Genomic DNA, 25,725 nt, shown 5'->3' on the forward strand with positions numbered 1-25,725 from the left:
GCTTGCCAACATGAAATGAGCCACCAAATCAGAACCAGTGGAATTGTTCCCCTAAAAAGATTAAGTGTTCATAAGGAAAGTGTGACAAGATTGGTGTACAATGTATGTAGAGTGAGTTAAGAGATGAAACAAACCTTTCTGTGTTACAGCAAAAGCTGAGAAATATAATTCCCAGTCTGGAACAATTGTTCAGCTATATTTTGCAGCCACTGAAGTTCGCTGCTGACTACAAAGATCTAGTAATATTTGTGTCATGGAATTTCCCATTTCCTCATTGTTTGCTTTTAAAATTATCATTATAATGGGTAGTGATACTGTCAAGAAGCTGAACAGTCAGTCTCATTGAAGAATTAACACAGACACCAAATCAACGAGAAAAAATGTATCATTTTAGCAAGGCACTGAGCATAATATAAAAACAAGAACGGACAATGAGTAGGACATGAAATGTCATTAACTTAAAAATATATTTTAAAACAGATTAATGGTAAAATGTTGGATGGAGATTGTCTACATAAAATTAGAAATTTTCATGGCCTGTTAAAATACTTCCTCATCTTGTGACACAGATTAAATTGAGAATAGACTGCAAATGCCTGAAATTTCTATCAAATCACAGAATTCTGATAATTGCGATGGAACATGGAACATAGAATAGTACAGCAAAGTACAGGCCCTTCAGCCCACTATGTTGTGCCGACCCTCAAACCCTGCCTCCCATATAACCCCCCACCTTAAATTCCTCCATATACCTGTCTAGTAGTCTCTTAAACTTCACTAGTGTATCTGCCTCCACCATTGACTCAGGCAGTGCATTCCACGCACCAACCACTCTCTGAGTAAAAAACCTTCCTCTAATATCCCCCTTGAACTTCCCACCCCTTACCTTAAAGCCATGTCCTCTTGTATTGAGCAGTGGTGCCCTGGGGAAGAGGCGCTGGCTTTCCACTCTATCTATTCCTCTTATTATCTTGTACACCTCTATCATGTCTCATCTCATCCTCCTCCTCTCCAAAAAGTAAATCCCTAGCTCCCTTAATCTCTGATCATAATGCATACTCTCTAAACCAGGCAGCATCCTGGTAAATCTCCTCTTTACCCTTTCCAATGCTTCCACATCCTTCCTATAGTGAGGCGACCAGAACTGGACACAGTACGCCAAGTGTGGCCTAACCAGAGTTTTATAGAGCTGCATCATTACCTCGCGACTCTTAAACTCTATCCCTCGCCTTATGAAAGCTAACACCCCATAAGCTTTCTTAACTACCCTATCTACCTATGAGGCAACTTTCAGGGATCTGTGGACATGTACCCCCAGATCCCTCTGCTCCTCCACACTACCAAGTATCCTGCCATTTACTTTGTACTCTGCCTTGGAGTTTGTCCTTCCAAAGTGTACCACCTGACACTTCTCCGGGTCGAACTCCATCTGCCACGTCTCAGCCCATTTCTGCATCCTATCAATGTCTTTCTGCAATCTTCGCCAATCCTCTGCACTATCTACAAGACCACCAACCTTTGTGTCGTCTGCAAACTTGCCAACCCACCCTTCTACCCCCACATCCAGGTCGTTAATAAAAATCACGAAAAGTAGAGGTCCCAGAACTGATCCTTGTGGGACACCACTAGTCACAACCCTCCATTCGGAATTTACTCCCTCCACCACGACCCTCTGCCTTCTGCAGGCAAGCAAATTCTAAATCCACCTGGCCAAACTTCCCTGAATCCCATGCCTTCTGACTTTCTGAATAAGCCTACCGTGTGGAACCTTGTCAAATGCCTCATAGATCACATCCACTGCACTACCCTCATCTATATGCCTGGTGACCTCCTCAAAGAACTCTATCAGGCTTGTTAGACACGATCTGCTCTTCACAAAGCCATGCTGACTGTCCCGGATCAGACCATGATTCTCTAAATGCCCATAGACCCATCTCTAAAAATCTTTTCCAGCAGCTTTTCCACCACAGACATAAGGCTCACTGGTCTATAATTACCTATCCCTACTTCCTTTTTTGAACAAGAGGACAACATTTGCCTCCCTCCAATCCTCTGGTACCATTCCCATGGACAACGAGGACATAAAGATCCTAGCCAGAGGCTCAACAATCTCTTTCCTCGCCTCATGGAGCAGCCTGGGGAATATTCCGTCAGGCCCCGGGGACTTATCCGTCCTAATGTATTTTAACAACTCCAACACCTCCTCTCCCTTAATATCAACATGCTCCAGAACATACAACCTCACTCATATTGTCCTCACCATCATCAAGTTCTCTCTCATTGGTGAATACTGAAGAGAAGTATTCATTGAAGACCTCGCTCACTTCCACAGCCTCCAGGCAAATCTTCCCACCTTTATCACTAATTGGTCCTACCTTCACTCCTGTCATCCTTTTGTTCTTCACATAATTGAAGAATGCCTTGGGGATTTCCTTTACCCTACTCGCCAAGGCCTTCTCATGCCCCCTTCTTGCTCTCCTCAGCCCCTTCTTAAGCTCCTTTCTTGCTACCCTATATTCCTCAATAGACCCATCTGATCCTTGCTTCCTTAACCTCATGTATGCTGCCTTCTTCCACCTGACTAGATTTTCCACCTCACTTGTCACCCATGGTTCCTTCACCCTACCATTCTTTATCTTCCTCACCGGGACAAATTTATCCCTAACATCTTGCAAGAGATCCCTAAACATTGACCACATGTCCATTGTAGATAGTTGCCTAGAAGAGCTCTGGGTCACTGAAAACAACTTTGGGATTTCTGTGTTAAACTATACAGTACTGTGCAAAAGTCTTTATATGCAGGGTGCCTAAGAATTTTGCACAGTACTTTATTTGTCAACGTGGAGCGGACAGCAAATTTGTAAATCTGGTGGGGAATGGTAAGGGTGGAGCACCATAGGAGGGGTGGGACAGGTGGGCCAGGGGCCGGGCGGGAGGTGGGGATGGGAGAGTGACGCGGGTGCAGACATGCCCTGCCCTGCACAGCAGGCAACGTAATTTAATTCCAAACGATTTGTTTATTGATCATTACAGAATGTCTCTCCGGTGTTTCCTGGTCTGTCCCTTCTCCCTTCCCCTTTTCCCAGCTATCATTCCCCTCTCCCTGCCCCCTTCCCACTCTCTGTCCAAAAGAGAGACCAATATCATGATCAGGTTTATCATCACTCACATATGTCACGAAATTTGTTTGTTTTTTTTGCAGCAGTTCAGTGCAATACATAAAATCACTACAGTACTGTGCAGAAGTCTCAGGCGCCCTAGCTATATCTAAGCTCTTGCAAATCATAAACTTGAAAATATCAGATGCAGTGATGTTAACACTGTTGCTTTGGCTTCATTTCAACCTCAAAATTATTGACAATAGGATTCTAATCTGATAATGATTACTATGTATATGTTAAGTATTTTGATATGCACTTAGCTGGTTACATCAGTTAAAACAATACTTTTCAGTTTCAAGGCCAGTCACCAGCTCCCTCTGATCCAGTACGCAAGGCTGTCCAGTGGGTATGCACAGTCTGGTACCAGCTGAATTCCTCCTTGTCCCGATTAGGAATGCCTGAGGCATTGATAGGACCAAGAGATTTCTTTTCCTGTCCAATCATGCCAGGCCAGGTGCAGCCTATAATGAGGTACGTTTCTGTCTCCTTGCGACTCATTCTTTTAAATTGTCATGTATTGCAAAACAAATCGTTCATGCTGGTTCACTTGTATTTCATAATTGGAGGGATAGAAAGAATTAATTGGTTGAAAGTGTGTTATAAAATAAATGATAAATTTACAAAATGGAGAAGGTAACAGCATCTGTTAATCATAAGTTGGAACAATTTGATTCATACTGGGAAAAATGGTTTAACTACGTAACTACCTCATAGGCCTGATTTTATTCTCACAAGTCAATGAATATATTGTAAAATAAAATTACTCCCTACTTTGTACATAGTTTTCTTCTTTCGATTGTTCTTTCTTTCCTCTCCTTTCGATAAGTGTATACCTCAGATAAATATTATGTGGAGATTTGTAACAAATATGATTATATGATATATATGTACAGTATCTGAAATACATTTTATGGAAATGTTTGTTTGATGATGAAGTTCAATAAAAAATCAATTACAAAAAAAAGGAACTGTGTTATAAGTAAGTGCCATAGGAATATTGACGAAGGTCTCGGCCTGAAACGTCGACTACGCCTCTTCCTATAGATGCTGCCTGGCCTGCTGCGTTCACCAGCAACTTTGATGTATGTTGCCATAGGAATATTTTGATTTTAAGTAGATTTTTGGGCCTGAGGTTGTTGCTACTTTAAATTAGCACTCACATGCAATTTTAGATATGTAAATATTATCTGTTTTGATTCAAATTAAATAATGTATAGATATTGCAAAATATATTCACAATATTCATAAAAATATGTCAATGTTTATCATTTTCAAGGAATATTCACTGCATGTAAACATTCTGAACCAAAATAATCCAATGCAAGTGTAAAAAGTGTCCTGTGATCTTTATAACATATAGAAGGGAGTTATAAATTCTGAAAACTACTGGAGAATTTGAGTTGTTTATTTGTATATTGTCCCCATATAAATCAAATCATAATTCAATACTCGAATTTGTTCAAAATATTTCTATATGTTGCCAAAAAGACAAGCAATCTTTTGCATTCCAGACTGATTTTATACACCTTTTTGTTAAGAGTAAATTATACTTAACTTTAAAACCATAACCATAGCCCTGAAATCCAAGTATTTTACACATTACAAGGTTTTTCCACCAAGATTTTTCAGAAAATATATGTGCATAGACAAGAATTATGTTTTATGGCCTTAAAAGAGCATGTTGCATTAACAGTGTGTGTGTGCTTTTTAGATGGTTTGTTTGTTTCCTCTCAGTTGTGGCCAAAATTGGTGTGGCTGCATTTATTGTCCCATCTTAATTCCCTCAAAAGTACAAGAGGGCCTGTTGAACTGTTGTATCCTTGTTTAAGGTTAGCTAATTTTCTTAGTTTTATATTGGCCCAATGGCAATAAAGGAAAGTGATGTAAATCTGTGTGACATTTGACTTTGTATTCTAATAACATTGAGTTTCTTATCATCACTTTGTACTTTTTGATGTATCTTAAAAAAGTCATTTTTCTTGCACTTGCAGCTGGATGGCCAACTTGTGGAATAACGTGATTGCTCCCGGAGTGGAAGAAGCTATTCTTTCCAGAGCCTCAGTAAAGAAGTCTCGACAAAGGCAGCCTGTACATAAGAGCCTTAATCAGGGGCAGCAGGCAGTCGTCAAGGCTGCTCTGAGCATCTTGCTCAACAAAGCTGTACTACATGGCTGTTCCCTTTCCAAACAAGGTAAAAGAATACATTCAACCCAGTCTGAGTGTATAATAGCTCTACCTCTTTAACTAACATGACCTGTATGATATAGAAATGAGAACGCCACTGATCAGTTGGTAACTGTCTGGTTTTTCAGCTGGTTTTCCTACATGGTTTGAATTTCGAAATCTAAGCTGATAATCTATTATTAATAATCCAGCAATCTTGGTGTGTTGTAAAAGTGAATCTTGTCTTTTTGATAAAGTGACCATGCAGTTAGTGTTGCTTCCTCTGGATTCTAGAAGACTGGTTCAACTCTAAGCTTCAATGCTATCCATTCTCTCGTTGACTGGGCATGTTTATTTTATCTTACTGAAATACAGTGTGGAATAGGTCCTTGCAACCCTTCGAGCTGCGCTGCCCAGCAACCTCCTGTGATTCTAGCCTAATCACAGGGCAGTTTACACTGAGCAATTAACCTGTCAGTCGGTACGGTACGTCTTTGGACTGTGGGAGGAAACTGGAGCACCTGGAGGAAACCTGCGGTCACCGGGATAACATACGAACTCCTTACAAGCGGAGGCAAGAATTGAACCCGGGTCACTGGCACTGTAAGGCATTGTGCTAACCACTATGCTACCAGACCATACAGTTCTGTAGAATGTTTATGTTCACTAATGTCCTGAAGATGGACTGTGAATTAATTGGCTTTTTGGTATAGATCAGTGGCTAAATAATCAAAGAGATAGGTTTATAGAGCATAGAGCATAGAATAGTACAGCATAGTACAGGCCCTTCAGCCCACAATGTTGTGCCAACCCTTAAACCCTACCTCCCATATAACCCCCCACCTTAAATTCCTCCATATACCTGTCTAGCAGTCTCTTAAATTTCACTAGTGTATCTGCCTCCACCACTGACTCAGGCAGTGCATTCCACGCAGCAACCACTCTCTGAGTAAAAAACCTTCCTCTAATATTCCCCTTGAACTTCCCACCCCCTACCTTAAAGCCATGTCCTATTGTATTGAGCAGTGGTGCCCTGGGGAAGAGGTGCTGGCTGTCCACTCTATCTATTCCTCTTAATATCTTGTATACCTCTATCATGTCTCCTCTCATCCTCCTTCTCTCCAAAGAGTAAAGCCCTAGCTCCCTTAATCTCTGATCATAATGCATACTCTCTAAACCAGGCAGCATCCTGGTAAATCTCCTGTGTACCCTCTTCAATGCTTCCACATCCATTATAAGAGACAATAAATTGCAGACGTACAGGACAAGGAATTAGATGGAAATACCATGGCTGGGATTTCTCTGCTGGGAGTCCGTATCGACCTGGTGGGCCAAATGGGCGTCTCCTATGTCATGATAAGACCGTGAGTAGCCCATTAAATTGGGCACTATTAAATAGACGTAAATGTCCAATGGCTCTATTTCAACATGGAGCTACTCCACATAACCTGACCAATATACTGTGTCTTTTGTTCAACATTTAAGAAAAAAAAGCATATTACTAGTCGTTTAAATTTCAGCTAACCACTTCTCCTTCCATTCACACTTGCCTGTCCGCCTCATTTTCTTCTCTCTTTGTTCATCCCCCTCATTCCCACCCCTGTCATGGTTCCATCCACTCATCATTTCCTGCATCTCTGATCGTTTAGATCAAATATTTGTTGACTGTGCCAACCAAATCATCATAGAATTTTAAAAATAAAGCCCTCGTGGATCTTATCTTTTCTCAGAATGTTGCCATGATTGGGGTCTGGTCTATGCTTTCTAGATATTCACATTGAGGTATAAAGTAAGGGAATGCTAGATGATTTATTATAACAATGTAGTCTTTGGAGTACTGCAAGTCTGTCTTTGTTGCTGTCTTGCTCACATTTGAGTGCTCGGTGGCGGATGCGGATGCTTTTTTATTTGCCGGTGGGGGGAGGGGGGATCGTTGCTTGCTGCGGCTTACGCGTGGGGGGGACTTTGGGGTTCTAACATTTAACTGTCATTCATTCTTTGGGGGCACTCCTCTGTTTTCGTGGATGGTTATGAAGAAAAAGCATTTCAGGATGTATATTGCATTAAATGTACCTTTGAAACCTTTGGTATCTATATTGTCTGCACACTATATTGTCCGAATACAAAACATCGCATCATCCGTGGCCATTTTTCCCCTCAGTGGACTTCCTTATGAGCAGACAATTCCATGTTCTGTGCAATAATTCACTTCTATAATCACTAAATCTCAATTTATGATGGGTTTTTTAACACTTTATGTCCTTTATTATATAAAGAAGTGTTAATATGCTAGTATGATCCTTTTCTTTTTGGCTTGTAAACGGTAATTAGACCAAAAATTTACAGATGCTGTCATAGAGTTGTTCAGCCCCAAATTGGACCCTTAAACCTGTATTTGCCCATACAATATTTGCTTGCGTAAGGACTGTATCCTCTTGTAACTTGACTGTTTAAGTGTCGATCTGAATGCCTCAAATTCATCGTAATTGTATCTGATTTCAACACCACCTGGTAGTATGTTCCACATATGAACCACTCTGTCTTAAAAAAAGCCCTCAAGTTCCTTTTAAATTCCTAGCTTTCAACCTATACTCTTTTGTTTGTTATACCCCTACCATGGAAAAATGGTCTTAACTGTCCATGCCTTTATCTACTCCTATTGGTCACCTCTCAGCCACTTTCACTTCAGAGAAAGTGAGCACAAACTTACCAGTCTCTCTTTGTAACCAAAGTCCTCCAATCCTGGTGAGCCTCTCTGCACCCTCTTCAGCCTAACCATATCTTTACTATAATGTGGCAACCAGGGCTTCATTCAGAATCAGAGACCAATTTAATATGACCAGCATATGTCGTGAAATGTGGCAGCAGTACAATGCAATTCATAATAATCGGGAAAAAAACATAAATTATATTAAATATATATAAAATAGTTAAATAAGTTGCACAAAAATAGAAATAAAAGCAGTAGCGAGGTAGTGTTCATGGCTTCCATGTCCATTCGGAAATCGGATGGGAGAGGTGAAGAAGCTGTTCCTGAATTGTTGACTGTGTGCCTTGGTGCTTCTGTACCTCCTTCCTGATGGTAGCAATCAGAACAAAGCATGACCTTCTAGACAGTTGCAACATAACATCTGACTCTTATATTCTATGTCCCAGCATATGAAGGTTATACACAACTTAGATCACCTTGTCAACTTGTGTTACCACTTCTGGGAAATCAGGGCTTGGACCCCTGAGTTTCTCTGCTCTTCACAGTCTGTCTCATCATTATGCGGACAAAAACCACAGGCAGACCAGCTCTCTTTCACAGCTCGACAGTTTTGCATGCTTCTAGAAACACCCAATGGAAAAGTTAAAAGGCAATTTATTTAATGAATATAGCCTGAATTAAATAAATAAAGGTCAAATTAAAATGTGACAGCGCATTCAAGAAATAAATTTGCATGGCAATGTCTGGTGAATCATACTGAAAAATCTAATTTCAGAGCTCGAAGAATGTGCATCAGAATTTCAAGGGTGGCATTTTCCTTTAACTATGATATCCAGTTACAAGACCAGCAAAAAGAAAATTGAGAATGATGCTTGGCGGAAAGTGAGCACTACTCCTCACAAGAAGTCTGCCCATTCAGTGTCGCAGTCATGGAACAAGCTCAAAGGCAATAGGGAAGGTAAGGCTCACTTCACTGCAGTACCATGCAGTTGATTGTAGCGACGCACGTACTGCTCAAATTCTCATTTATCTGTGACATTGACTATCACTAGCAGAGCAAAGAACATTGCTTTTAAAATAATGCTTCTAATACAATTTTGAGAAGGGTATGATGAAAAGAAATTGTGAACTACGAACATCCTTAATGAATTTATAATAAGGTTCATCCTCTTAAAGTGTGTATGTTCCAGATGAGAATTTCAAGGAGAAAGCTGGAAATATTAATGTTTGATTGGTTGCAGTTTTACCTTGGGTAGTCTCCGAATTAGAGAACGATTGCAGCATAGAAGGAGGTACTTCAGCCCATCTGTTCCAGCTCAGTGTGAAAGTTTTTGAGCTAGTCCTACTCGTTCACTCTGTCTCACAGAGAATTACAGGTTTTCACTTCTGTGTAAGTCTGCGGTACACAGCTCATCAGATTTGGGCTCAACTGACTCCCTGTTCCATTATGGGACTCTCCATTGAGAGCAGAGCAGAGTCTTGCCAAAGCAAGGGCCCATATTCTCTTTATATCCTGCACTCAATGAAAGGAGCATACTTAAAAAAGGTTAATTATACCTTACAGAAAAGTAACTTATTCTATTTAATGTTACTTATTTTGTTAGTGTTTTATTTACATTTTTTGATAGAGAGAAATGCTTTTAACACCTGTAAAAGACTGCCAAGGCCATTACAATAATGGGCTTTTAGTATACCTTGCCACATGTCACCTCACCAGCCAGAGCCAGAGGTCTCCCTGTCCAGCCCTCCACATGTGGAAAATGTGTTGGATGTTGTAAGTAACAAGCCCAGGCATCAGGCCAGATTTGTGTCAATCTAATCCCACCCAATGACTAAATGACTGAACAGTGATCTACACCAATTATGAGATGTGTTTGAATATCTCTCTCTTCTCCGAGCAGGAATTCAGCTTGCGTCAGAATTGCCAAAGAACTTCAACGAGTTGAATACAGCACCAAAACTACAGTAAGTTTGTGTTGGATATGGTACAGATTTCTTTATCTTAACGAAGAAGTTAAATCATGCATAGTTTAATTGCTTCCTACTGCTGGATTTAAGATTAACAGTTTCATTTAAGTTTTGTAAATATTTAGCACTAAATGTTCATGTCATCGGTTGTTATCTGAAATGAGGGTTTCTCAGATTCACTGCAGTGGATTAAATTCCAAATTCGTAAAATGGGCAATTCCAGCTGTGTTGGATTTGTTCAGAAAAATAGGTGTGTGTGCAGGTTCTGTCATGATTGTCTTTTTTTGTAAATTGCAGATGGTGTCTTAATGACATTTGATTGTCATCTTTGAAGTTTTGCTAGTGTCATTGAGCAGGTCTGTTAAAGTGCTGAATAATTACAGTTATTATGTGAAGGGTCAAGTTTTGCCTCTGGTTGGTCTGAATGTTTTTTGATGGAGTTTGACCAGACGTTCTCTAGGTAAAAGACTCTGTTGTTGGAGCAATAGATCAGATTTCTGTGTTCCCATGGGCAGCACAGTTGGCTTTTGTTTGTTGAGGCTTTGTATCGGTTATTCACTGAGTATATAGACAGGTTAATTTATTTTCAAGAAAATGGGGAAATGGTTTCTTCAATGGCTTTTGTTTGATGGAGATCGCAGAAGCAATCCATGAAACTTCTGAAGTGACCTTTTGTTTCTTGCAGCTGATAATAATGTAAATCTACAAGGAAAATACTTTCAATCTGAATGAATGACAAATGACAAAATTTCATCTGAGCGCTAAATTTAAATTTAAATGACCATGGCTGCAAAATATTTGTGACTGGTTTGGTTTGCTGGCTTGGACAGCTTTTGCAGGTAATATTAAACTAGGGGGCGAGAACACTGTGAGGAGGATGCATCGGGCTCCAGAGAGAGTTGGACTGGTTGAATTAAGTGAGCAAATGGATAATGTGATGATGCAGTGGATAAATAAGAGGTTATTGACTTCAGTGACAAAACAGATAAATAAATTATGTGAGCAATAGGAGATTAAGAAGGGCGAGGTACAGCTACAACTGCCATATCCTTATGCACCAATGAACAAAGATGAGTATTCAGCTGTGGCAGCCAAATAAAGCAAATGATTCATTGTCTTTCATAGAGGAATTAAGTATGTGGATGTCTTGGTGTGGCTAGAGAAATTGGGGCCATTGAATTCAGAAGAATGAGAGGTGACTTCAGCAAAATTTACAAAATCTGTCTAGATGCAACAAAGATAAACATGATAGTGGAAGTCCAAAAATAAGATTAACTCCCTAAGGATGTGGGAGAGTCTGTTAAGGACTGAGACAAGCAGATTTTTCTTTACACACAGTGGTGAACCTGTAGAATTCTGTACCACAGAAGTCAGGTGAGGCCAAATCATTAAATATATTGAAGATTGAGATAGAGAGGCTTAAATGATTAAAGGCACCAAGAATGTCAGCACAGACTATTGAATTTGAATGCTCATCCCTGGTCATTGAAAGCCACAGCAGGCTCAAAGGGCCAAACGGCCTACTTCTGCCCCTGCTCCTAATTTCTATGTTTTATTTTTTTCAACATAGCATCCAAGATCTCTAATAAATCTACCACACAAAGTACAAACAAACTAAGAGAAAGGTTGATCTCAATCCAACACCAATGAGATTGGGATAGTCATCTGTATGAAATTTGCCTGTGAGTAGTTTCCATTTTCACTGGCACATGACCTGACTGTTTATTGAGATACAATGCGGAGTAGGCCCTTTGAGCCGCACTGCCCAGCAGCCTCTGACTTAACCCTGGCCTACTCACAGGACAATTTACAATGACCAGTTCACCCACCGATCGGTACGTCTTTGGACGGTGGGAGGAAACCGGAGCACCTGGAGGAAACGCACGCGGCCACAGGGAGAACGTACAAACTCCTTGCGGGCAGGAGCAGGAATTGAACCCCGACCGCTGCTACTGGAAGGTGTTACTACGTTACCGTGCCAGACAGACCTATTGCAGTCCAGTGTTGATTTGGCCAAATGGAGTTAATGGTAATTTAAGGGATTAGGGCAAGATCTACTGCTAAAGGTGGTAACTGGCTTTTTGGGATAGAGTCACAGAAACAGCAAGAAAGAGAGTCATTCAGCCCACTCCACCATCAACAACCCTTTGAATTTAGATGTTAGCATTTTTATTGATGTTAATGCAAATTCTTCATCTTCAAGGATCAGTCCAAATGCATATTGAAAATATTTCTTCAGAATTGACCTTCACTATCTTTTCATGTAGAGCAATCCTGACTCCAGTAGCTCCATAGGTGAAAGAATTTCTTCTCATTTCCCCTCTGACTCTCTAGGCTTTGAATCTAGTGGCACAAGATTGTAAGGATTTAGACCATAAGATATGGGAGCACAATTAGGCTATTTGGCCTTTGATTCTACACCACCATTTCAGCATAGCCACTCCATTTTTCGTCAGCCCCAATCTCCTGCCTTACCCCCCCATATCCTTTCATGCCCTGACTAATCAAGAATCTATCAGCCTCTACCTTAAATATGCCTGTGGCAACGAATTCCACAGATTCACCACTCTCTGGCTAAAGAAATTCCTCCTCATCTCCATTCTAAAAGGATGTCCCTCTGTTTTGAGGCTGTGTCCCCGGTCTTAGAAATTCCCACCACAGGAAACATCTGCTTCATATCCACTCTTTCAAGGCATTTCACCATTGGATAGGTCTCAATGAGGTCATCCCTCATTCTTCTGAATTCTAGTGAATACAGGCCCAGAGCCATCAAATGCTCTTCACATGACAAACCGCTTAATTCTGGAATCATTTTCTTGAACCTCCTTTGAACCCTCTCTAGTTTCAGCACATCCTTTCTAAAATAAGGGGCCCAAAACTGCTCACAATACTCCCAAGTGAAGGCCTCACCGGTGCTTTATAAAGTCTCAACATTACATCATTTCTCATTCAAAGGAGGGAACAAAAATGAGTGAAGAGGTAGATATGTTCACTGAGAAAACTTATGGTTTAGGTTGGAATCACCTTAGTGATCTTCAAATATTGGATTGATTAAATTCATGACTGTGCAAATTGATTCATCAGGTTGAACAACATTTTTGGAGGGGGGAAAGCAATATTTTTTTAATCTTTGAAATCTTTTATTAGCACTCAATCTTCAGGAGTAGCAAGAATTAGCCAAACACCCCCCCCCCCCGCACAGAAACTAAATGAAATAGAGAGCAGAAGAAAAAAAATAAAAAATAAAGTTATCTGTTATTTTTAAGGCAGAAAAGAATAACTGTTCAAATGGGAGATAGGTCAAGGCAAGTGGAGATGGCCAGAAAAGAGTAAGGACCAATGATGAATTGATGAAATGACCAATGACCAAGTGGAATGCTTAGTCTAATTTGTTAAGAGCTGAAGCATCTTATAAGTGCATTTTTTAAGAAGAAACATGTATATTCTGACTTTGTAACCTTACCCTTCAAGTTCCCTTGAGAATAATCCACTGAGGACTTCAGATTTAGAGCAAGGATTATCTCTGTACACAGATGAAGATGAAGACCTCATCAGTGAACTCCAGAGTATGTGCTTAAGCAAATCTGAATCTGATATAAGCAAGGTAATGCCATTGTTCAGAAATTCGGCATAATTCAGTTCAATGTCTTACATCATTCCCACAGATCAATTGCATAATTCAGACAGCTCAACTCAGTTTATAGTACTCTTGAATCTTTGTGATGATTGTTCTCATGTTCCACTATTTACTACATCCAGTATAACAGTAAATACATGCTAAATCAAAGGTGGCATGTTAATTTGGAGCCTTTCAGAAAGATGCCTTGTGTGGGAGGGGTTGAGGGCTGGAGGAGAGAGAGATCCTGTGGGCAGTGTATGCCTGAAAGTTTTGAAAGTGATGGAACAATTTGAGAAGGCTTTAAAAATATTGAAGTGAGCTTTGGCTTTATTAAATGAAGATGTAAAGTGCAAAAGCAAGGAACACGCTAAGCCTTTAATATTATGCTACTTGTAGTCCAAGTGAAGTTAGTGTTTAAATTTTGGCACTGTATTTTAGATATGATATCAAGGCATTCGGGGTTAGAAGAACTTAGAAACATAGAAAACCTACAGCACAATACAGGCCCTTCGGCCCACAGTGCTGTGCGGAACATGTACTTACTTTAGAAATTTCCTAGGGTTACCCATAGCCCTCTTTTTCTAAGCTCCATGTATCTATCCAAGAGTCTCTTATTTGACCCTATCGTATCCGCCTCCACCACCATCGCCGGCAGCCCATTCCAAGCACTCACCACTCTGTGTAAAAAAACTTACCCCGACATCTCCTCTGTAATTACCTCCAATCACCTTGAAACTGTGCCCTCTCGTATTAGCCATTTCAGCCCTGGGAAAAAGCCTCTGGCTATCCACACTATGAATGCCTCTCATCATCTTATACACCACTATCAGGTCATCTCTCAACCTCTGTCACTCCAAGGAGAAAAGGCCAAGCTCACTCAGCCTATTCTCATATGGCATGCTCCCCAATCCAGGCAACATCCCTGTAAATCTCCTCTGCACCCTTTCTATAGTTTCCACATCCTACCTGTAGTGAGGTGACGAGAACGGAGCATAGTATTCCGAATGGGTTCTGGACAGGGTCCTCTATAGCTGTAACATTACCTCTCAGCTCATTCCCACGGAGGATGAAGGCCAATACACCATATGCCTTCTTAACCACACAGTCAACCTGCATAGCAACTTTGAGTGTCCTATGGACTCAAACCCCAAGATCCCTCTGATCCTCCACACTGCCAAGAGTCTTACAATTAATACTCTATTCTGCCATCATATTCGACCTGCCAAAATGAACCACCCCACACTTATCTGGGTTGAACTCCATTTGTCACATTCTCAGCCCAGTTTTGCATCTTATCAATATCCCGCTGTAATCTCTGACAGCCCTCCACACGATCCACAATCTAGAACCACTCTTTGCCTTTTGTGAACAAGCCAGTTCTGGATCCACAAAGCAATGTCCCCTTGGATCCCATGCCTCTTTACTTTCTCAATAAGCCTTGCATGGGGTACCTTATCAAATGCCTTGCTGAAATCCATATACACTACATCCTCAAAAAATTTAATCAGGCTCGTAAGGCACTACCTCCCTTTGACAAAGCCATGCTGACTATTCCTAATCATATTATGCCTCTCCAAATGTTCATAAGTCCTGCCTCTCAGGATCTTCTCCATCAACTTACCAACCACTGATATAAGACTTACTGGTCTATAATTTCCTGGGCTATCTTTACTCTCTTTCCTGAATAAAGGAACAACATCTGCAACCCTCCAATCCTCCAGAACCTCTCCCATCCCCATTGATGATGCAGTGATCATTGCTCAGCAATCTCCTCCCTTGTTTTCCACAGCAGCCTAGAGTATATCTCGTCCAGTCCCGGTGACTTACCCAATTTGATGTTTTCCAAAAGCTCCAGCACATCCTCTTTCTTAATGTCTATATGCTCAAGCTTTTCAATCCGCTGTAAGTCATCCCTGTAATTGCCAAGGTCCTTTTCCGTAGTGAATACTGAAGCAAAGTACTCACTAAGTACCTCCACTACCTCCTCCGGTTCCATACACACTCTTCCACTGTCACATTTGATCAGTCCTGTTCTCTCACGTGTTATCCTCTTGTTCTTCACATACTTGTAGAATGCCTTGAGGTTTTCCTTAATCCTGTCCACCAAAGCCTCCTCATGGACCTTTCTGTCTCTGCTAATTTCATTCTTAAGCTCCTTCCTGCTAGTCTTATAATCTTCTAGATCTCTATCATTACCTAGTTTGTTGAACCTTTCGTAAGCTTTTCTTTTCTTCTTGACTAGATTTACAACAGCCTTTGTACACTGTGCTTCCTGTACCCTACCATCCATTCCCTATCTCATTGGAATGTATCTTTGCAGAACGCCACACATATACGTCCTGAACATTCACCACATTTCTGCAGTACATTTCCCTAAGAACACCTGCTCCCAATTTATGCTTCCAAGTTCCTGCTTGATAGTTTCATATTTCCCCTTACTTCAATTAAACCTTTCCTAACTTATCTGTTCCTATCCCTCTCCAATGCTATGGTAAAGGAGATAGAATTGTGATCACTGTCTTCAAAATGTTGTCCTACTGACCAGGTTCATTTCCCAATACCAGATCAAGTACAGCCTCTCCTCTTGTAGGCCTATCTACATATTGTGTCAGGAAACCTTCCTAAACACACCTAAAAAACTCCACCCCACCTAAACGCCTTGCTCTAGGGAGATGCCAATCAATACTGGGGAAATTAAAATCTCCCATCACATTAGAGCAGCGGTCCCCAACCACCGGGCCACGGACCGGTACTGGGCTGCAGAGCATGCGCTACCGGGCCGCGAGGAAACGATATGATTTGGCGATATGAGTCAGCCACACCTTTCCTCATTCCCTGTCACGCACTGAGTTTGAGCGCACGCGAGGTCATTACCCGCGTGTCAGCCATGTCAGTGCGGGAAGGAGATCAACTCCTCGAGCTTGCAAATGATGGCGGGCTGAAAAGTATGTTTGACATAACATCTCTGCCGGCATTCTGGATCAAAGTCAGGGCTAAATATCCTGAGATAGCCACGAAAGCACTGAAAACATTGCTTCCATTTCCAACATATCTCTGCGATGAATGCAACGAAAACTAAATTGCAGAATAGACTGGACGTAAGGAACCCCCTTCGAGTATCACTGTCTCCCATCACCCTCGATAGGACCGTCTTGTTGCAGGGAAACAAGCCCAGGGCTCCCATTAATTTAGCGATATTGGTGTGTTGCAATGATTTTATATGTTCTTACGGGGAAAATATGTGCTGTGTGTTTAATATCCAAACGTTACTTAAAATGTTATGATGCTATTGACTTACTTATATAACCATATAACAATTACAACATGGAAACAGGCTATCTCGGCCCTTCTAGTCCATGCCGAACGCTACTTTCACCTAGTCCCACTGACCTGCACTCAGCCCATAACCCTCCATTCCTTTCCTGTCTATATACTTATCCAATTTTTCTTTATATGATAATATCGAACCTGCCTCTACCACTTCTACTGGAAGTTCATTCAACACTTACTTCAAGCTCCCTGTCCTCCCCGATAATTGACTTATCACTATATTCATGCGAGGAAAATATGCGCTGTGTGTTTAATATTAAATTCGTTAGATAAACCCTTTGAGAAACGAAATTGAGTGTATTAGCCACTTATCACCTATATTCCGGTCGTGATTAACACCCCCCCCCACCGAACAGAATGGACAAAACCGATTTGCAGAGAAAAAAATCGGCAAGCACACGCATGCGCACTGGTGCCCGCGCAAGGCTTCATGGTAATTATAGCCTTTCTCTGGGTAAACACAACGTATTTGACTGCTACTCTTGTCCGCGTTGGCAAGCCTACCACCAGCCCCCCCCACCCCCCCCGCCCCCGGGTCGGCCGGTCTGCAAGAATATTGTCAATATTAAACTGGTCCGCAGTGCAAAAAAGGTTGGGGACCCCCGCACTAGAGAATTAGAAGAGTGACATGCCTTTGTTTTGTGGAGAAGCTGGTGTTATACTCATTTAAAAATATTGAAGGTGGACTTGTTAGAGTTAAAGATTTATAGCAACACACATCAAAGTTGCTGGTGAACGCAGCAGGCCAGGCAGCATCTCTAGGAAGAGGTACAGTCGACGTTTCAGGCGGAGACCCTAGTTGCTTTTGATAATAAGGATCCACTTTTTACTGCCAGGGGGAGGGCTACTGGTGAACTCAGGTTTAAAATGACAGAAGAATAAAAAGTGACTTGAGGAAAAAGATTTTAAGTCACAAGTGGTTATGCTCTGGAATGCCTTATCCAAAAAGTCAGACATTGATTACATAGAAAAAAACGTTGATAAATTTCTGGGTATTAAAGGAAACGAGAGACACGGAGAAGGAGCAGGAAAATGACCTTGTTGAATGGGACAGACTTCACAGTCCAAATGACTTGCTTCTGTTTCTTTTGTTCTGGTGTCTGAGGTTGAAATAATCTTCAGGGCTCTATCTCAGTTTCTATTCAGAGGTCGGGGAATTGTCCAAATATCATCACCAGCATTCTTTCACCCCAACAACACTAAAAGTGGTGCCTAGTCATTCACCTTGGTTGCCATTTGCTGCAGTGAAATTGGTGTATCCTTTAAACCCTTAATAGTGATTATGCTAGTGCTTGGTGACATAAATGCATATTCCTTATTTGTTTTTTTATTTCTACTGTGAGGCCACCTAAAATAATTTCCAAGTGGTTTGTTAGCTTCCTAATTATAACAGACATTATTTTTAAATAACGACTGAATAGTTTAAATAGAAACATCAGATTATGTGTCACACACACAAAAAATACTGGTGAACGCAGCAGGCCAGGCAACATCTAGGTACAGTTGACGTTTCGGGCCGACACTCTTCGTCAGGACTAACTGAAAGAAGAGTTAGTAAGAGATTTGAAAGTGGGAGGGGGAGGGGGAAAACTGAAATGACAGGAGAAGACAGGAGGGGGAGGGATGGAGCAAAGAGCTGGAAAGTTGATTGTCAAAAGGGATATGAGGTTGGAGACAACTTTCCAGCTCTTAGCTCAGTGTCATGCTCCTAAAAAGGAGCAGTATAATTCTTTCTTTTAAATGTGCTAAAAACAATTTGATTTTAAAATATTTGGAAAGTGCATTAAATCCACTGAAGTCAGTATACTTCTGCATATTAATATTTTTTTTAAGTACGTGTAGGTTAAATTTTAAAAGATGCTAAAATCATGAGCATTTTTAAATAGCAGTGTCTTTTCTTTTACAGATTGACATGTCAAAGGATCTTTTCTTTATGATTCCTGGTTCTCAGAGAGACCAATCATCCTTAAGGACGCTAAAAGATCATACTGCTCACTTGCCAGCAACAAAGGTGATATAAAGTGATAACCTGGAATTCTTTCCATTTGCATAATTATAGGGTGGTGTTTGAAGCCCGTCAGCTCATTTTGGGGAATCACATGACAGGTTCAGCTTTTTAATGAACCTTTTTGAGAGCCGGAGAAAAGGAATTTCAGGATGTATATTGTATATGTTAAATGTACCTGCTGAACCTATTGATACTGGTATTGCACCTTAATAATGTTGCTCAGGGATCTATTGTGAAACTCTGATTTAATATATACTTCAACTTGTATAGAGTGTGTTCTCTTGCACTGATAAAATTATCAAGAGTAACTTCCTAAACATGACTGGTACATCTGAGAATGACGTTGAGTGTGAGTGAGCTATTTTCTAGGGGCAAGTACAAACTGTAGGACAAAGCTGCCAGTGCTGTTTGCGAATAATGAGGATACAAGTGAAAACAGAATTCTGACCAGGAAATGTAAGGAAGTCATTCGTGTCCTGTACAATGCATAAAATTATGAAGCTATTTGATACCATGAGGTATAGGAGCAGAATTAGGCCATTTGGCCCATCGAGTCATTGCACCTGATCCATTCCCCTCAGCTACATTCACCTGCCTTCTTACTGTATCCTTTCATGCCCTGCCTAATCAAGAATATATCAAACTCTGCCTTAAATATACCTAAGAAATTATTCTCCACAGCCACCTGAGGCAACAAATTCCACAGATTCGCCACTCTCTGGCTTTAAAAAAATCCTCATCTCAATTCTAAATGGACGTCTCTCTATTCTGAGGCTGTGTCCTCTGGTCTTAGGCTTCGCCCACAATAGACCGGATAAATCCGTAACCGAAGCTTTTTCTCTTCGTTTTGACCCTCTGTCTACACTGAAACAGCATTTTCCTCCCCCGAAAACGGAACTTTTCGAAAACGCTCTCCTGAGTGTGTAAATCTGAAAACGCCGGTTAGGTGGTGTAGTGTGTACGGGGTAACCAGAGCTTTTTAAAAACGCTGTCATGACATACCGGAACAGATGTCATTTTTGACAACGAATGACAACAAATGTCACTTTTAAGTAGTAGCTTATGTTTGGCATAGATGTGAAAATGTTAAGGCCAAAAAAGGAAACTTGTAAGTTTCACTTTTACTGAGGTAAAAATAAAATCACTTATGCCCAGTAACTCATTTTATTGCATATGTTAAATACAGCAAAATAATACAGAAAGACATGGCAAAAGTAAAGACAAACAAATGAGGTAACAGCAAATTTCACTGTTGCCCAGTAACAAGCCTTACTGCATTTAGTTGTAGCTGTCGTCCTTTTCATCGGTGAAGAGACTATGGCTGTAGGAAGTGTTTCCAGGGTGACCCCTCTGTGGGAGTGGGGAGGATGTTGGTGGGGCCACGCGGGGGTCTGTGTGTCCGTATGTGTAGCTGTTGTAGTGGCTGTGAGGCTGGTATTGTGGCGGTGAAAAGTACTGGGGGGAAGCCATCATATTCCTCATCATTGTAAATTCCTCTGCAACAGTTAGTCAGTTTTTCAATGTTCGTCGTCAGCCAGGTCATACTGTTTGTGAACTCCCTGTTGCTTGCCTCCATACGCTCCAGTATTTGTTTTTTTAATTGTCTTGGTTATATCGTCCAATTTGTGCGGGTAGTCCTTACCCAGAGATCCCGACCGCTCTGCCGCGAGGTACTGTTCTTTATAGCGGTCAAGGATGTCGTAGTATTTGGTTTGGCACGACGCCCAGTCCACGTTCTCCACTGCTTTGCTGACTTTGTAGTCGTTTGTAACTCGCAGAAGCAGCTCGACTTCATCGTCTGTCCAAACGTCTTTTTCCAGCGGAGGTTTTCTTTATATTCCTTGAAAACATTGTTGAAAACTTTCTTTCGCTGTTGTAGGTACTCTAGTTTTTGACCAATGGAAATAGCACAACGCCGCTGCGGAAACGGAAATAGTATACCGTTTCCTCTTCGCTTGTTTTCTGTAGAAGTGTCCTGTGCATGCCCAGTAGGACTGGATTCGCCCAACTACCCGTTTTAATGTGGACGGAGGTATTTTCAAAAACGTCTGGTGTGGACACCTATCGTTTTTACGCGAAACCGGCGTTTTCAAAGTTATCCGGTCTAGTGTGGACGTGGCCTTAGACTCCCCCACTGTAGGAAACATTCTTTCCACGAGGCCTTTCAACACTTGTAAGTGTTAATGAGATTATCCTATATTCTTCTGAATTCCAGTGAGAATGATGTTGATTTAATGAATTACCTGCTATTTGTGCTCCCTTGTTCCCTGCAGTAATTCCAGTTGATCAAAGGGGCTTTTTGTATGAATTTGAGCTCCCTACAAATGTGGAGATATAAACCCTGAGCTCTCCACTGTGCAGTCACAACGCTCTTGGTTTCACATTGGAAATTGTTACTTATCTTGCATAATGACTGATTTAATTTGAACGCATTTCTGGAACCCGCTGATAATTTTCTGGCTGATTACAAATGTGCAAGTGCTGTTTGTTATCACTTTGAACCTATGAACTCTATTTCACTACATTTTTATTTTTACTTTTTCTCCTCTTAATTTGTTTACACACTTACTGTAATTGTTTTTTTTTCTCTATTATTATAGAAACATAGAAAATAGGTGCAGGAGTAGGCCATTCGGCCCTTCGAGCCTGCACCGCCATTTATTATGATCATGGCTGATCATCCAACTCAGAACCCCGCCCCAGCCTTCCCTCCATACCCCCTGACCCCTGTAGCCACGAGGGCCATATCTAACTCCCTCTTAAACATAGCCAATGAACTGGCCTCAACAGTTTGCTGTGGCAGAGAATTCCACAGGTTCACCACTCTCTGTGTGAAGAAGTTTTTCCTAATCTCGGTCCTAAAAGGCTTCCCCTCTATCCTCAAACTGTGACCCCTCGTTCTGGACTTCCCCAACATCGGGAACAATCTTCCTGCATCTAGCCTGTCCAATCCCTTTAGGATCTTATACGTTTCAATCAGATCCCCCCTCAATCTTCTAAATTCCAACGAGTACAAGCCCAGTTCATCCAGTCTTTCTTCATATGAAAGTCCTGCCATCCCAGGAATCAATCTGGTGAACCTTCTTTGTACTCCCTCTATGGCAAAGATGTCTTTCCTCAGATTAGGGGACGAAAACTGCACACAATACTCCAGGTGTGGTCTCACCAAGGCCTTGTACAACTGCAGTAGTACCTCCCTGCTCCTGTACTCGAATCCTCTCGCTATAAATGCCAGCATACCATTCGCCTTTTTCACCGCCTGCTGTACCTGTATGCCCACTTTTAATGACTGGTGTATAATGACACCCAGGTCTCGTTGCACCTCCCCTTTTCCTAATCGGCCACCATTCAGATAATAATCTGTTTTCCTATTTTTGCCACCAAAGTGGATAACTTCACATTTTGTATTGCACTCTACCGCTGCCTCAAAGATAACAAATTTCATTACATATGCTGGTGATGTTAAATCTGATTCTGATTCTAAAATCTTTTCTGTTCCAGGGACTGTAATATTGTTATTTGTAAATTATAAGTCCCATCCCTGGCAAATTCCTTGTCAACTTCACTGTCGCTTTTAGGCCATTTACACCTTTGATCAAGTTTGAACACCACTCCAGCTGAGTCCTAACTACTGATGTTTAAGATGCCAACATAGTAGTTTGACTTTTATTTTTAATTCTTCTGTTTCCAGGACCAAATAATATTTTTTCCTGACACCTTTTTGAGGATTACAAATGTGGAGCCATGCTCTACAGACTTGTGCTGATGAGCAAAGGATACAAAATTCCATAGAGATGGTTGTAATGGAAGATTTGTTTTCAGCATGAAAAGTCAATAAATACCATTTGAATTCATAATTTTGGAGACGTGCTAGAAAATAATTTTTTATTGTACAGTACAACAGTTGTTTCCTTACTCTTGCAGGTTTCTAATTGTACTCTAAGAAATGGCACACCCACATCAAGTAACAACGTTAAAAGAGTGAGCAGATTGGGCCTCTCAAGGGTGAAGTCGCACCTACCTGTACTCCAGAATAATGCACACCGTATTCACCACAGCAGCAGTAATACAAGGCATTTAGAATCAAATAACAATACATCCATGGAAATTTGGAAACTCGGCAAAACTGTACATGATGCCAATAACAACAAATAAGAAGACAATTCTCTCAGAAAACATGATTTCCAAGTCTTCAATTTAACAGTGTAAAACATAGATCTGTAAAATATTAATTAAATGTAAAATTGCTCTTTATTGCTAAATGCTTATTTGGGACCACAGTGATTACATATTGAGTATTTGACAGTGCTGTGATAAAAGCACTATTTTTAGTTGCTGCCTTTCAGATTTATTGAATTCTTGAGTTGTGTACCTAAAATGGTTGTGTGTTTTTTTTTGATGCGAGAAGAATTTATACAAAAAGCAAATGGTTTGTTGCACATATTTGCAATCATTGTTAACATTTTTTTATTCAGGGTTTTTCCACAGAATTATATATATTATGAAGCAAGAAGAACCATGTGATACATACTTCGTATCCATGGCATGATATGTGTAATATGCTCAAATGTATTTACATTTTTTAATATTAAAAAAACCTCCTTTCATTGGATTTTATCCGATGAGTAGAATGTGGCAATAAATGTAAATGGAAATGGAGATTTTCATTCAATACGAGAAGCCATATGAAATGTTTTAATGGAATTCTATCTCTTCATAATTTCTCTTTTTTATGTAATGTATGGTTGGTCGCAAGTCTGCAGTTATACTGCAATGGCTAACAATTCACCGTGCATGTATGGATAAATATTACAGTTTGTATAGAAGCTCTCTGCAGAAATCTTGTACTTATTTTTTAAAATGAATGTAATGGAATTTACTGAAGTAAAATGTATGAAGAGAAACAAGGAAGAATTATCTGACTTTAACCAAATCTTTTCTTGCATCGTGAGTCACAATTACTGCTTTGAGCATCAGATCATAAAGGAAGTAACCACCAACTACATTGACTGGTGTATATACTGTAGTGACCATTTTAATAGGTCGATGGAAAGGGTGAAATTGCAAGCAGTTTGGTTTACAATAATGACATGAAAAATGAGAGTTTCTTTAACAAGTGTCACAACCTGATCTGTAGGGAGAACAGAAGCAGCTGGTGCTGAAGGCGTAGGATAAAGGAACGTGATTTGTATTTTTTTTGTTATTCTGCTTCAATATGATTTTCGGATGTTTGTGAAGTGAGAGTCTATGAAGTGTCTAAGGTGATTACATTGAATAACAAGCAGGCGTGTGCATGGAGTGTGATGATCCAATAGATTGCACTTCTGCCAGTTTCTGTGATTGGTTCAGGGCAATTCCTCAGCAGAGAGCCCATTGGCATTACTGTTGAGGACTCCTTAAAGATTGTCTGTAACTCTCAGAGAGGTTGCATTGGAGGTATTGCTGATTCAAAGTTATGGAAGAATCAGTATTGGCTAACCGGAGTGAAAGAGAACACCCAAGGTCATTGTGAAAGGCTTTCTTGGCAGAAGGAGTTGTTTACATCATAGAATGTAAGCCCAATAGCAAGAGAATAGTGGTAAAGCACGTTGTAAAGAATGCAAGTCCAACTGTCCAAGCCAATTCCAGGACTATGCAAATTATCAAAGAAATTTAATGCATTTTCTGGTGCTGTATTCCCTTAAATCATTAATTGCTCAGTTTACTAACCCATACCTATCCTTCATTTTCTCTTACGTTGCGAAATTTCCACATACTGGCAACAATTCATTCATAATGACCATAAAATGCTTTCTCCTGCTTCCCCCTTGCAAAAGAAATTGGCATAAAAACAGTGGCAGCAGGAACTGATGTTTGGGAGATTTTTTTTTGTTTAAACCTACATTCTGGTCATTTTGGAAAGGAGTATTACGGAGAAGTTCTTCTGGTACATGAGGAACTCCATGTCTTACCTTCTGATGTCCAAACTTCAAATGCTATGTTGATAGCTGGCCTTAGAAATGTGTATGTTTCACTTTGCCCTCTTCTCAGGAAATGGTATATAGTGCCAGTTTGCCATAAGGTGAGGCAACACTCAAAATGCTGGAGGAACTCAGCAAGTCAAGCAGCATCTGTGGAAAGGAATATACAGGCATGTTTCAGGCAGAGGCCCTTCATCAGGACTGGAAAAGATGAGGAGTCAGAGTAAGAAGGTGGGTTGAGGGGAGGAAGAAGTACAAGCTGGTAGGTGATAGGTGAAACTGGGAGGGGGAGCAGTGAAGTAAAGAGCTGGGAAGTTGATTGGTGAAAGCAATAAAGGACTGGAGGAGGGGGAATCTGATAGGAGAGAGTAGAAGACAATGGAAGAAAGAGAAGGAGTACCACCACCAGAGGGAGGGGATGGGCAGGTCAGGAGATGAGATGAGAGAGGGAAATGGGAAAGAGGGATGGTGAAGGGAGGGTTCAATTACTGGAAGTTTAAAAATAAAATGTCTATGCCATCAGGTTAACTGGAGGGAGCCCTCATGTTTATGGGGAGATCATCCAAGCTCTCGACAGAATGGTGGAATTGAAGCCATGTTGCTAGTGTTGTTACAGTGATTCATTAACAGCTCTACTGGGCTGCCCTTTGTTCTGGAAAGTCTGTGGTCACTGTGAAGGACCATGGAGTCCTCCACCTAATAACAAGGTACGAGCTTGGAGCCCGTCCTTTCCAAGTGGCCATTATGGAATAAGTGTCTCCTATTGACGCAATGTAAAAGTATAAAAATAATAGTTTCCTTTACAT

General features: G+C 40.8%; 1 protein-coding gene across 4 annotated transcripts in view; it reads left to right on the plus strand.

Moving 5' to 3' along the window:
- cttnbp2 (cortactin binding protein 2) overlaps window positions 1-24,683 on the plus strand; it is a 158,360-nt gene extending 133,677 nt beyond the window's left edge. For 2 of the 4 annotated variants that reach the window (XM_063057830.1, XM_063057832.1), the window contains 7 exons: window positions 3,454-3,632; window positions 5,153-5,352; window positions 8,810-8,992; window positions 9,936-9,999; window positions 13,474-13,606; window positions 18,858-18,962; window positions 22,884-24,683. In XM_063057830.1, coding sequence (XP_062913900.1) covers window positions 3,454-3,632; window positions 5,153-5,352; window positions 8,810-8,992; window positions 9,936-9,999; window positions 13,474-13,606; window positions 18,858-18,962; window positions 22,884-23,114 — 1,095 coding nt within the window. In that variant the 3' untranslated portion in view covers window positions 23,115-24,683. The remainder of the gene's footprint in view (window positions 1-3,453; window positions 3,633-5,152; window positions 5,353-8,809; window positions 8,993-9,935; window positions 10,000-13,473; window positions 13,607-18,857; window positions 18,963-22,883) is intronic. The other 2 variants (XM_063057831.1, XM_063057834.1) reach the window with 2 other exon arrangements.
- The last annotated feature ends 1,042 nt before the right edge of the window (window positions 24,684-25,725 follow it).

This window comes from Mobula hypostoma, chromosome 9 (assembly GCF_963921235.1).
Source record: "Mobula hypostoma chromosome 9, sMobHyp1.1, whole genome shotgun sequence".
Classification (NCBI taxonomy): domain Eukaryota; kingdom Metazoa; phylum Chordata; class Chondrichthyes; order Myliobatiformes; family Myliobatidae; genus Mobula; species Mobula hypostoma.